This window comes from Triturus cristatus, chromosome 6, assembly GCF_964204655.1.
Source record: "Triturus cristatus chromosome 6, aTriCri1.1, whole genome shotgun sequence".
NCBI classification, from domain to species: Eukaryota; Metazoa; Chordata; class Amphibia; order Caudata; family Salamandridae; genus Triturus; species Triturus cristatus.
The window spans coordinates 634,819,561-634,834,271 of NC_140589.1; the positions used below are offsets into that span (position 1 = coordinate 634,819,561).

Genomic DNA, 14,711 nt, shown 5'->3' on the forward strand with positions numbered 1-14,711 from the left:
CTTTTGCGATGCATGAAGGGTCAAGGCACTCGCAATTTGAGAATTCGCAATTAATTTCGAGTTCTCAAATTGCGATTGCATTTAAGGAATCGCAAATTGAGATTCCTTAAATGCAATGCATTAAAGTTAAATAATTAGCGATTTCGCTGATAGGGGGCGCAAATTACCATGAAGATGAACTTCATGGTAATTTGCAAAAACTTTGAAAAATGCACGAAAGTGCATTTTTCAAAGTGGTAGGTTACACACACACATGTCCTTTGGACATGTGTGTGCGCAACATTTGTACACAGATCGATTTCAGGGGTGCAATAGGGTGTCGTTTTGACACCCTTGCACCCTTGAAATTGCATTCTCAATTTGCGATTCTCTAATTGAGAATCGCAAATTAAGAACGTCCTCCCATTCATTCCTATGGGCCTCTAGGCCCATAGGAATGAATGGGGAGGTATTCCTTAATTGCGACTCGCAATTTGCGACTCGCAATTAAGAAATATTTAGAAATCGCTATTTTGTAAGCGATTTCTACATGCATAGGCTTTTGCGATTCCTTATTAGCGAATCCTTATTTTTCGCTAATAAGGAATCGCAAATGGTATTTTTGATGCATGTGCTAGTAAGTTGCTAAATAAAAACGAGTCCGCACCTTTTGGTCAATTATTCATGACTCCGTTTTGAATTCACTTTACATTCCTTCTGATGTAAGGAAAGAGTTGATTTATACGGCTGGGTCAAAACTGCAAAATCCAAAGCAGGCATATGGTTGAACCTTGCACTTCCAACCCTGATGGGGACTTAGCTTGATTTTTCTTTGGCAGCATAGAATTAGACAGGATCAGACTTGTGGAAAGATACGATCTCCACTGTCTTTCAAAGGCCACTGCTTGTCCAGGTGGTCCTTTTTGCCTGCACAAAGTGGAGGGAGCATCATTATGACAGAATAAATCACCAAATCAATAAACTTTAGCGACATGAGAATATGGGTGCTTAATCAAAAATATAGAAATATTTCAGTGGTAGTACTGCAGGTTATACGTGCAAGGGATGGTGAAGTTTAGTCCCTTTTAATAAGAATCCTCCTCACACTATCATTTAGAAGTTGATTAGCAATAGTACACTTTTTCCGATAGGTTTAAGGGTGGACAAGCTACACGTGTGGGTATGAAGGAGAATTGTTCAGACCCTTGGCTTGGTGGAGGCATATGGATGATGTCTCCATCAACTTCATAGTTTTATTAACTGATTGAGAATTTCCATCTCCTCCTGTCCAAAAGTCTTGAGTCTTGTAGTTTTTTTCTTCTTAAGACTGATTAAAGTGACATCCATTGCCTTTATTTGGACCTATACATCTCTAAGGTCCTGATGATATGCCATGACGCAGAGTTGAGAATAAAGGAAGATATATATATATATGTATGTATGTATATATATATTTTCTACTGGCGGTCGCCAGTAGATAGTTATAGTTAGGACCGAGTTTCCATAGGATATCTTAAAATTCTATTTTGAATAACTTTGGCGCCGGTTGACGTATCCTCGCGAAATTTTCAAAACTAATGGGGCGCTCCGTTCAGCTCCTACCCTGAAAGTCTCGGGGTGATTCGTCAAGCGGGGGCCGAGAAACAAGGGGGGTCCCAAAACGCGTTTTCCCCATGTATTTTTCCATAGGACCTTTAGTCGAAGGTACAGCCCGAACGGCTGAACAGAATTACTTGAAATTTGGCAGAGAGGTAGTCCTCAGGTCAGGGAAGTGCCTTTTGCAGGTCTGGTGTCAATCTGTTCAGTAGTTCCTGAGAGAATAGCATTTAAAAGCATATAAATATCTATAAGCGCGCACCGTGCGAGCACCCTAACGTTTGCGAGCGTAATTCTGATTGGTGGTTACATGTTAGTCAACGTTCGAATCGGTCGAAATCAGGAAGTGTCGGCCGCCATTTTGTTTGTTTTCAGTGCGAGAGTGAAAAAGGATGGTGGCGAACGTGAAAAGGGGGCAGGGTAGAGAGTTCCTGACCCCCTAGCCTTTGTCAGGGGGTCCCTGAAGGACCCCGAAGGCAGAAACATTTTTTTTTATTTTTTTTTTTAAAAATCGCAGGGGTGCGCGCACGGTGAAAAACTAAAAATAAAAAAATTAAAAATTAATACGTAGTTTATTGTAAATAAATATATAACAAAAAATAATAATACATAAATAAATTAGCATTTAAAAAACCGTACAAATTCACTGAAAAAACCATAGGTTTCACACGTTATAGTTCGGAATTAGCATTTAAAAAACCTTGCAAATCCACTTAAAAAACCATAGGTTTCACACATGTTATAGTTAGGTGGATATTTCACTCGCAAAAAAACAATGAAATTCCCCCGTTATAGTTAGTTCAGATAACTATAACTCGCGCGACCGCCACTCTATCACAAGGATGATGTCATCAGTGATGCCACTGACCATGTCATGAGTGATGTAATATGTGACGTCATGAGCAGTGGATTGCGGGCGCGCGAGTTGTAGTTATCTGAACTAACTATAACGGGGGAATTTCATAGTTTTTTTACGAGTGAAATATCCACCTAACTATAACATGTGTGAAACCTATGGTTTTTTAAGTGAATTATATATATATATATATATATATACACACACATATATGTTTACACATGTATTCTTCAATACTCGTGTATGTTTTAAATTAAGTTGGATTATAGAAGCCTCATTGCCGTAATTTTCATTTCCAGGGCCTTTGTATTATTTCTCGCCAGTCTTCAAATCAAGGAGCCTACATAAAACAGCAGCTTAGGAGCATAATTCAGCAGTACTTTGGTCGGTTTCTACCTGCGTCACCGTCTACGTCAGGAGTAGGAAGTCACCCATTGCTTCTGGCATTATGCGACCCCTCCTCCAGTCCGCAAGTGTCTCATCTTCGCAAGTCCACTTTGCAAGTTATAAGGTACAACGCTTCCGCACACTTTTACAGTTAAACATTAATTGTATCTGGTGTGTGCATTTAGCAATTCTTGCAAGTGTTGAGGCTTGATTGATGTTTAAAGGATCTGTCTCTTTCTTTTAATCCTCTAATTTCACATCAGACTTTATTTTTAAGGCATTTAATAATTAACTTAATTAAATCTGCTGTATAAATAACCATTAATGATCAAGCTGAAAGTGTTTACAACTTTGTCTCCTACTAAGTCTTTAAAGATGACTGAGATGGTGTTTCATATCTTTTCAGTGACAGTTACCTCCAGTTCAAAGGTCATGCGCCTCCACCCCGCCTAGCATCTGTGCTGACGTTCCTTGTTGACATTTTGCAGCGCACGCAGGCCACCGACATTGGGGATGTAGAGCTGCTTCTCCCTGTTCTGTTGAAGTGCCTCGTGCTTGTCAATGAACCACAAGGTACGCTGAAACTAATATACATGGTACTGCAATACATGGGTGGGTGGGTGGTTACTATATTGAATAAAGTCATGCGTCCATAATATAATAAGTGATTACTTTTTGAGTATCAAACATTCATTTAAAAAAAAAAAAAAAAAGAATTATGAATGTATAAAGTGCTTCATGGAGTTGAACGAAAGGTTACTTGAATAGTAATATAGGGGAAGATGGGAGCGGCCACGAATATGTTTATAGATCCAAAGAACCACTAGTTGAAGGTACCAGGAGACATGCCAATAAAAAGAAGTGGCGTGCAGAAGGGTGGTCTGTAGATAAATGACATAGTTAAAATAACATTGAATTATGGTAATATGCATAGGGTAAAGCAGTATTCAGGTGGAAATGAGCAAGAATGAGAATAAGAATTCTAAATTGCTTAGGAAACTGGGATAGTTTAATTACATGAATGTTATGTGTTGTAATGAAACGAAGATCCAGTTCCAGGTAAACTTAAGATAGTATTTATTCAAGTAGATGGTTCCAGATAAAAGGTACAGAGAGCCCCACCAGGAGCAGCATTCCTGCTGCTCAGCCCATTCTCCAACTGCCAGCCTCACTCACCCAACATTCCGCAGCATCATCCATGCCAAAATTCCATACCACACTCACTCTGGCTGAGCAGCAGGTACAACACTTCTCCCTTCCTCATGGTGAACAAAAACACAATGCAATGGTCCAAGGAAAAAGCAAACATTGGTAAAAATAACATGCACAGAAAACTGAAAGGATCCATTGCAACAATCTGAAGATGGTTAAGGGAAAACCAGATAGGATGAAAAACAAGGAAAACACAGTAGAATGGGTTAACAAGATAACCTCAAAAATGCAGAAATGCATAATAGAAAGTGATACATACCATAAATGACAACATATGGCAATGCAATAGAAACAAGCATTGGCATAGCCAATAGGTCTCGCCTTTGAGACCTTATAAGTATTTAGTTATGCAGCAGGTCCCAAAGGCGAGACCTATTGGCTATGCCAATGCTTGTTTTTTTTTGCTGTTCAACGTCAGCAACAAGCACTGACAAAACCTAACGGCAGGAAAGTTGAGAAATATTGGCATTGCCAGCCTCCAGGCTTTCTTCCATTTCTTATTTGTATCGTTGAGGGGTTTAGCTTAAGTTCAGGAAGAAATGGTGCTCTGGCATGTATGCTAAATTTATAAGTTGAGACTGAGTGTGTCCGGTGCTGACAGGTCAGGGGGAACAAACCCAAGTGAAACAACCCCTGCAAGTGTGTGGGTCAAGACCTGTACAATCAATTTGAAACCAAGTCCTGTGCACACGTATCGGGATAATGGTTTAAGTGTACCATGTGAATTCTAAATAAATCTCAAGCATTCTTTGTCTTCGAAATTATGGAGGTCGACATCAAGTGTATCATAAACACGGATTTTTTATGTCAATCCAGATCAATACAGAAAGAGAACAAACCAGCCGACACGTGTTTCGTCACAACGTGGTACAATTGTGATTCTTCAGGGCAGGGAAGGACACAAAAACAAAAATAAAATAAAACAAAGAGATAATATAAGCCATAACTTTGGCGCTTGACAGAAAAAACAATTTTTTTTTAATATATATATATATAGGATTACTACGCAATGGTAACTGGGAAGTGAAACACCAGAGAAACTGTGGAGACCCTATGTTGTGGAAAAGTACATGAATTGAGTGACTTCACACTACATAGAGACCCCAATGGTAGTGAGGTGGTGGTGTGGACAAGATCAAATAAAATAAAGGAAACACTGAGAAGATTCTTGATGGCGCCATAATCAATTGCTAATCTAAGAGAAGAAAACAATTTTAAATAATGAATAACCAACAATGACGCTGGCTCTCCCGAGTGTTGGTCTAAGAGAAGAACAAAATGTGTTAAAACCGGAGACAGCTTAGGCCTGGAAGTCATAGGTCTTGCATTTCGACAGATGAACCATGATATATGTGAAGAGATGGGTGACATAATGTGACATAGTGTATCATGCGACGTATAACGTTCGTAGGCACCTGAATTGTCTGCCGAAATATTGAATGTGAGTAGACCCACTCATACAAGATTCATCATTGTCCCAAATACTAACTGGAGTGTCAGGAAAGATTGACTGGCTGGCCCAACATTCCACGTATATTAGCATGTTATTGAACAGATTACTAACTGACCCAGAATTTCACGTATATTAGCATGCTGCTGGAAAACCTAAAAAAAAACACCAAACTGCCAACCATATCACGTACACCCATAAACTGTAAAGGTATTGGTCCCCAAAACACTTGTCATACAATGCGTGTCTGAAAGTTTAACATCAAGAATAGTAGACAAAATACACATCAAGAATAGTTGAAAAAAAGTAGAACAAAATTAAGTAGAAAAAAATGTTTTAGGCTGCGTGTGTGCCCAATGAGTACATGAATGAAAGAAACGGAATGCATGGCGGAGAAAAATATAAAGGGAAGAGAAAGTGTGAGAAAGGGCAAAAGAAGGAGGGAAGTGTATTAAGGGAAAGTCAAAATGGTATGAACACCGGCAGCAGAGGAATAAATAAATAACGGGGTAATAAAGGACGCGTCACTCACCGCAAAGCCGGTGATAATTCCGACCCGGTAGCGACACAGGTTAAAATCAAAGTAAAAACTAAAGGGTGAAAAGGAATCCTTCCATGTGTCCCCCGGTAAGCGAGACACCAGTGGAATGACGGGTATGTCTTAGTTTGGAGGCAGTCTAAAAGAGGGGTAAGAAAAAGATATAACCTGCGGTCTGTAATTACCTGTAGAAACAAAATCCTCTGTAACACAGGGGTTGGCATGTAAAGTATCAGAATATGGGCTTACCTGCGCTCCAGGATTTCGTGTCAGAGATTAACGGTGTCCTCTCCAGGGAAGTGGAAACGGACAGGAGGAGCTGGAAGTTTAAATAAGAATGGAGCGAGAGTTTGGTCGGAACACTGGAACTTGAGGAGGTGGTTCCGGTTGGGAAACCGGAAGTGAGGAAAATGCGCGCACTAGAATGTTAATGAAGTACAAGCACAAAACCTCATACGTCTAATTGGTGAAAGGCACGCAGGAAAGAAATGTGAGGTGCACGGGGTACGAAAACATAAATCAAGGAGCAAGGTTTTGGTGATAAGTACCCTGTATTGTTATTCCTAAATGCAGGAAAATATGTTTGAACAGTATAAAAGAAGCCAAAAGTGGAAGGAACATAAATAATGTGTGGTAGTGTGGTGAAGTATTACGAGGTGCATATGGTATGAGACCCCATATAAAAAGTGGAAAGAACATAATAATGTATAGAAAGGAGGACAGACAGAGCTCTTGCGTACATGACGTGTAGATCCAAAGGAAGGCATGTAGCAATACAAAATGCTGGCAGTGGTCACAATCAAACAAAGGTAAACAAACATTTAACTAGTCCTGTTCATAAAATAGAAAACAACATATTTAGATGGGGTATGTAATGCAGAAACAGCGATGACTCAATAAAAGGTCAGGCGAACTGGAGTCTTTAGTCAAAACATTTCGTATGCAAAAACAAAAACAGTCAATGTCCAGCAAACCTGATGTTATCATCTTATTGTGTGAACGGTACAGAAATCAACAGTTATTAACAGTAGGAGAAAGAAAGTCTATGATCCCAGAAAATACTGTAGTTCGTGGTCGATGTTTAGACTATGTTTGACCGACTGAAGACGCATAATCCAGGTTGCTTCTTGTCTTCTCAGCCTCAATTTGCGATTGCCACCCCTAATGTTGTTGTTGGTGATGTCTATTCCAAAGAAGGGTAGGCTCTTGTGTGGTCCTTGTGTAGTGCATGTCGCTATATGAAGGGCCATCGGATATCTTGCATCCCCATTGTGCATTGCCCTGATGTGTTCACTGATGCGTTCTTTCAAGGGCCTGATAGTACTTCCTATATACTGTTTATTGCATGTGCATTGCAGGATGTACACAACATATTTGGTGTTGCAGTTGATGTTGCGGGTAATGTTGTATTTGTGTCCATTCCAGCTTCTGAATTCTTTCGTTCCATTTAGAGCCCAGTTGCAGACTCCACAGCATCCGCATTTGTGAAAGCCTATTGTGTGAGGAAACAGATATGGAGCTTGGTACAGTGGGACAAAGTCTGTTCCTTAGAGTTCTACCTCTTCTGAAGGTGATCTGAGGTCGAGCAGTTATGCTGTCGCCCAAAGATTTGTCAGCTAGTAAAGTTTCCCAATGTTTGTTGAAACTCTTTCGCATTATAACACTAATCTCATTATAGTCCGTAATGATCCTCACAGGTTGTTTCTGTTCTTTCGTTGGTTTTCGACTGAAGAGTAGTGTCTCTTTTTGTATTGTTTATTCTGTTTGTGGCTTTTCTGATGGTCTGTGACCACGTTTGGTGAATCTGTGTTTCGTGTCAGTTATGCACTTCTCAAATTCTGCATCTTCATTGCAGTTCCTCCTAGCTCTAGTAAACTCCCCATAGGGAATTGTCTGTATCTGGTGAAGGGGATGCAAACTATCTGCGTGGAGAATCGCATTGCATGAAGTCTCCTTGCGGTAGAGTCTACTAACACCTACTAAACCTAACACCCTTATTGTGAAGCTGTACAGAATACAGGCCATTGCAGCAAAACTCGTTTTAAATAGGCAGCGCGGGACCTCAACCACATTAGCCTTGCGAGATTTGCATTGTCTGCCGATCCACCAGCGAATTCAATTCAAAGCTCTATGCACTGTCTTTAGGGCAGCTCATGGAATGGGCCCTAAGAACCTGCAAAGAAAATTCAGCTGGTATTCTCCAACTAGAAACCTTCGTTCTGCTTCTGCATTTCTGATGAATGTAGTCAGGTTCAGGCGGTCCAGAACAGGTGGCAGATCTTTCTCTGCAATTGCTTCTCGGCTATGGAATACTCTCCCTTTGGATCTACGTCAGGTCCAAAGTCTTATGGACTTCAGGAAAAAGTTGAAAACGTTTTTATTCTCTAGGCTGTTGTCATTTTTCCTTCTGATATTATCTCTCTTTTCCTCCCTTCCTGTGTCACACCTCGGCTGCCCCTATTAACTTCTGGTGGGGACTCTCCTTTTTAAGCGCCAGGATACCCGTCGGGTGATAGAGCGCTATATAAGCACCTCATTACATTACATTAATGTGTAGAGAATTATCCTTGACATAGTTCAATGTCAAGGAAGGTGACACAAGTTGTGCTAGATTCACATGTGAATTTCATGTCCATGTCATTAGAGTTCAAGTATTCGCAGAATGTATCCAGATTCTCTTGTGATCCTGACCAGAAGAGTAGGCAATCATCAATGTACCGCCCCCAGTAGATGATGTAGTTGATCCATTGGGCTTCACATATATCATGGTTCTTCTGTCGAAATGCAAGACCTATGACTTCCAGGCCTAAGCTGTCTCCGGTTTTAACAAATTTTGTTCTTCTCTTAGACCAACACTCGGGAGAGCCAGCGTCATTGTTGGTTATTCATTATTTAAAATTGTCTTCTTCTCTTAGATTAGCAATTGATTATGGCGCCATCAAGAATCTTCTCCGTGTTTCCTTTATCTTATTTTATCTTGTCCAAACCACCACCTCACTACCATTGAGGTCTCTATGTAGTGTGAAGTCACTCAATTCATGTACTTTTTCACAACATAGGGTCTCCAAAGTTTCTCGGGTGTTTAACTTCCCAGTTACCATTGCGTAGTAATCCTATATATATATAAAAAAATGCTTTTTCTGTCAAGCGCCATAGTTATGGCTTATATTATCTCTTTGTTTTATTTTATTTTTGTTTTTGTGTCCTTCCCAGCCCTGAAGAATCACAATTGTACCACGTTGTGACGAAACACGTGTCGGCTGGTTTGTTCTCTTTCTGTATTAATCTGGATTGACATAATAAATCTGTGTTTATGATACACTTGATGTCGACCTCCATAATTTCGAAGACAAAGACTGCTTGAGATTCATTTAGAATTCACATGGTACACTTAAACCATTATCCCGATACGTGTGCACAGGACTGGGTTTCAAATTTATTCCATTTCTTAGCTTTCCAGTTTAATGGGTTCCCTCTTTATCTTAATCCCATGGGGCATTTTGATAACACACATTTTACAATGAAACTAAACTGTTCAGTTCAATGAGGGTGAATAATAGAGAAAGTCGGATAAATATTCTAAAAATATATTTTTATGTTGCTATTTTATTCTCCTCCACACTGGATATAAGTGCACGTATATGCGTGCAAGCGCACATGTATGAGAGTTTACGAGTGTGTACTGTATGAGTATGTGTGTGCCTATGAGTGTGAAATAATGTTTGTCATTGTTTGTGTAAATGTGTATGTGATGTGTATTAGTCAGTCTGTGATGGTGTATGTGAGAATGTCAGTATGTGCATATTTGTGTGTGTTATTTCTCTGTGTTAGTGCGTGTCTGTGTATCACTGGGTCAGTGTATGTGATTGTGTCAGTGTGTGTGTGTGTGTGTGCACGCGCGTGCATTTTTGTGAGATTGATTTTGAGTGTGCAAATGTGTCTCAGAGTATATAGTTATGGGTCTGTCGGCGTGTGTGTTTTGTGAGGGTGAATAATAGAGAAAGTCGGATAAATATTCTAAAAATATATTTTTATGTTGCTATTTTATTCTCCTCCACACTGGATATAAGTGCACGTATATGCGTGCAAGCGCACATGTATGAGAGTTTACGAGTGTGTACTGTATGAGTATGTGTGTGCCTATGAGTGTGAAATAATGTTTGTCATTGTTTGTGTAAATGTGTATGTGATGTGTATTAGTCAGTCTGTGATGGTGTATGTGAGAATGTCAGTATGTGCATATTTGTGTGTGTTATTTCTCTGTGTTAGTGCGTGTCTGTGTATCACTGGGTCAGTGTATGTGATTGTGTCAGTGTGTGTGTGTGTGTGTGCACGCGCGTGCATTTTTGTGAGATTGATTTTGAGTGTGCAAATGTGTCTCAGAGTATATAGTTATGGGTCTGTCGGCGTGTGTGTTTGTGTATCCATGAAGGTGTCAGTGTGCTTGTGATTGTTGACATGAGTGTGTGCGTAAAAAAAAGATTTTTGTTTTAAAGGTAAAACGTGCTTAATTTGGTGTGTTAACTACAGATTCTGTGTTATGCCCCATATGCAAGGTGGAGCGTAGTATGACGACCAATGTACTGCACTCTACTTCAAAGGGCCAGGATGACTTCATACTGACAGCAAGCAGTTGTCAGTAAGAGAATCATCTTAAGCAAATTTCTGCAAGATCAATAGGTAAAAGACGTTCCTACATTATAACCCCAAGCATGATTTTTTCCCGCTTAACTAGCACTGAAAACAAAGAATGTTTTTATATGCTGGCAAATTCCTTTGTCAGGTGCACAAACAGACTGATTTAGCTGTTCCCCTACAGGTATGCATTCTTTAAGGTCAAGTCTCCGCCCCTCCAGGATCCGTCATACAGGTCTCATATTCCACCACACTGCACAGTCTTCGTGTTAAGACACGATGCAATTTATATGCTTGGTGGGCTGTGCTCTAACCGGTGTATTTACATCACCACTTCTAACTGTGGCAAAATACTGCTTCTACCCCCACCCCTTAGTCCAGAACAGAACCTTTTTTTTAAGAACTGCTTTCATAGCTTGTGACCATCACTGCTTTAAGACTGCCATCATTGTCACATTGCAAGGGACTGCCCAATGTAATGGTACCACGTTTGACAACCATGGAAGGCTGAGTTAGCGTTCCCAAATCGCAATCTGCAACTCAAAGTCATTATCTCACTGAGCTATCATGCAACAGCACCAATAAACGTGGACAACTTAGAAAACCAAGAAAAGTTAGTGGGTGGCAACTGATTTACCACTGTTTCAACTGCATCATTTTTATTTCATAACAGGCATAAAACCAAAAACAAGTAGTAGGACTGCAAGATTAAACACTGCAAGAAAGAAAAAAAGAAAACTAGAGAAAAAGAAAACAACCCGACAGTCACCACAATATACACAAGCGGCATTACCCACCCCAGAAATCTATATAACATATATAGATAACATAGTGGTGGCCGTCAAAGTAATAGCAACTGCCGTGGATTAACTGCAGCAACCTGGCATAATGTGGGAATTCCTGCCAACTGGGCAGCATCCCAGACAAGTACTCTCGGCATGCAAATAGTGTACACTAGTGTGTCAGGCAGAGTACGCCCATATGGGTGCAGTAGCAGAGCCTATTGGATGGAAATGGCAAGCGAAAACTTTAACAAGCACGCGCCTCGCGCTGAAAGATTTAAAAAAAAAGTTCTTAAATGTGTGCAGGCAGCAGCGGGAGAAAGAGGTGGAGGGGTACACCCGCGAGTGGTGCATGCGCGCTGGGGAGAGCAGTCTGCTCTTTTTCAAAGCACATACTCGTGCCTGTGGCGCGCCGCTGCGCACTCCCGCAAGGCATATGCCGCCACACGCATGAGTATGTGCTAAAGTTCTCCTATGCAGCGCATGCGCGCTGTGTAGGCGAGACCTAAAAACGGCAATGCCCACCCACGTACACACAATGATGAAAATAACAAACGGGACAGGGAAAATCAATCTTTATGCAGAAAGACAACCCCTACTCACATCACTCCCTTTCTACACACAACAAACAAACCAGCAGACTGCACCAAGCAACAAACATGCCAGCTGGCCAGGCCAAAATGACGTGAACACAGAGGGGAACAAACCACAACGGTGCAGAGGAAAAAGCACCACAGCAAACACATGCTCAAACTAGGACAAACCTCCGAGCTTAAAGGAGGAAGGAAAGAGAGGACTAGCAAACAGAAAAACCTTAGCAGCAACGCCAAAGCTAAAGGTGAAGCGAAATTCACCTACTGACCTCACAAAGGTCGTAGACACGAGTAACACAAAAACATAGTCACCTCCACCCAACACCCACAAGGGAGACAAACCTATGCCAACCAAAAACCACAAAAATAGTGGTAGGCCAGAGAGGCTCCGCAATAAAGACCCTTCTCACACAGACACCCCCAACAGTGAGAGATACACACACTCCCACAAGAGTGACCAACCAATGTCAAACCACAAAACGTGGTAGGCCAGAGAGGCTCTGCAACAGAGAGACTTCTCACTCACACCCCCAACGGTGAGAGATACACATACTCCCACGCCAATAACAAGGGGTCAACTCAAAGACATAGCCCACAAAGGTGACAACACTATGTCAACCCACAACCACAACAGTAGTGGTAGGCTAGAGAGACTCTGCAGTAGGGTGCACTCAACCCACAACCACATAAATAGTGGTAGCCCAGAGAGGCTTTGCAACAGAGAGAGTTCACACACACACACACACACACACCCAACAGTGAGAGATGCACATATTTCCAAGACAACTACAAGGGGTCAACTCAAAGACATAGCCCACAAAGGTCACAACACTATGTCAACCCACAACCACAACAGTAGTGGTAGGCTCTGCAGTAGAGTGCCCTCACACACACCCCCCAACAGTGAGAGAAGAAAGAGCTCCCACAACAATGACAAGGGGTTTCTCAGAGCAACTTCACACACATACTCTCAATGGAAACAAAATGTGAGAAAAGAGAGATAGAGCAGACAACACCCAGAGTGAAACATAACAAATGACAAACTGTAGCAATAAGAAGACTACAATGCCTTAAGAACATATGCTGCGTTAAGATGCTCAGCCCATTCTCCCAACTGACAACCTTACTCCTCCAACATTCTGCAGCATCATCCACACCAGCATTCCACACCACACTCACACTGGCTGAGCAGCAAGGTACAACATTATGTTATTAACACCTGTAGGTATGGACAGCTCAGGTTATGTGTCTCAAGACCAAGTAGAATTGGAAATTAGGAAATTGTCAAGTTTGAGAGAATAGAAGGCTAGTATGAGATACTAACATAGAGTGAGGATGGAAGCGAGCTTGAAGAGAAGCAGGAGCAAAGAACAGTGCTCTAGTTTAAGTTAAGATCATTACAAGATGCATGGTAGATACACGAATGGAATTGCTATCATGTGGCTTATTCACAGTTGAAAGATAAAAAGGAAACAATGATGTGGATTTTTTTCCATGAAAATATGACTGGAAAAGCCATCGAAAAAGCTAATGTGTGGTATAGTGTAGATGGAAACCCAAAGGAGTCTCAGAAGAGATCTAGGTTATGCAGTGTAAAGGAGGAGAAAGTAGTCATGTACTAGTCCATCGTACATCCTAAGGGCTTTGTTTAAAGTTTGTAGATAGGTTATTGCATCATAAACATGGCTGATGTCCTGTCTCCCATATTATAAGCGCATAGTGGCACTTGTAATATGGGGAATGTGATATCCGTTTCGTTTTAACGAAGTTTCCTGTCAGCCATATTATAAATAAGGCCCTCTGTATCTCTGAAGAGCTAGAAGGGCCTCCAGATGCTGCTGAAATGGTAAGGAGAATTGATAGAAGGCAGTTTAATGTGGCACGCAGAAATAGGAGTTAAAGAGTATTAGTAATTTAATGGAGAGAACAGAACAAAGAACTTGCATCTGTTAGAGATATAGTGGCGGGGGGGACCACTTTGAACCCACTCAATATGGTTCAGAACCTTGAATAGTATTCATTAGATTGGTGCTGCTTTGAAGTTGGTGTGGGCCATTCTTGGGATTTTGCCGTAATGGTTCATTGCAGCTTCTGTGACTTAGAAACGTGTCTGGTACTTGTTCTGATTGATACAGCATGACTTCTGTGTTCATTTTATTCTGTGTTCTCCAAATCTTATTTTTGAGGCCAGATTTGTCATTTTATTCTTCATTGTCAGCATTTGTTAATTTGAAGAAGTCAGCTGTTTGGTGTCTAGTGCCACCAGCCTCTCTAGCTGCTCCTGTGGCACAGGGCTTTTAAACTATAGAAGCTGTGTGTTCCGTTTGAGTGATAGAGAGGGTGCTGGTATAGAGCAATACTGAAAACCATACTTCCTTTTCAGTAGTGGGATTCACCTTCCACCTCAGTAATTCTGTCAACCGATTGATTTGGACAGTTAGGATTTACTTCTCGGCAAGTAATTATTGGCCCTACAGTTTGTAACCAATGGGGCAGACATGGTAAGACAAGTGGTACTACAGTTAAAAACTATAAAAAGAAAAAGGGAGGTGTGAGAATGGGCCAACCTAGTCATTAAGTTCTCCGTTTATTTTCTTATTTAGGTGTATCTCTTATGCCATGTTTTATTTTAGCTCCACTGCATATTTACCAGTAATACTTCTGGGCACCCTAATGAGTTGCT

General features: G+C 41.0%; 1 protein-coding gene across 1 annotated transcript in view; it reads left to right on the top strand.

The window, feature by feature from the left end:
- The window catches only part of MMS22L (MMS22 like, DNA repair protein), a 534,885-nt gene that overhangs the window by 451,231 nt on the left and 68,943 nt on the right, over positions 1-14,711 (top strand). The window contains exons 20-21 of the mRNA XM_085611124.1: positions 2,731-2,942; positions 3,225-3,391. Of these exons, the coding sequence (XP_085467250.1) occupies positions 2,731-2,942; positions 3,225-3,391 (379 nt within the window). The remainder of the gene's footprint in view (positions 1-2,730; positions 2,943-3,224; positions 3,392-14,711) is intronic.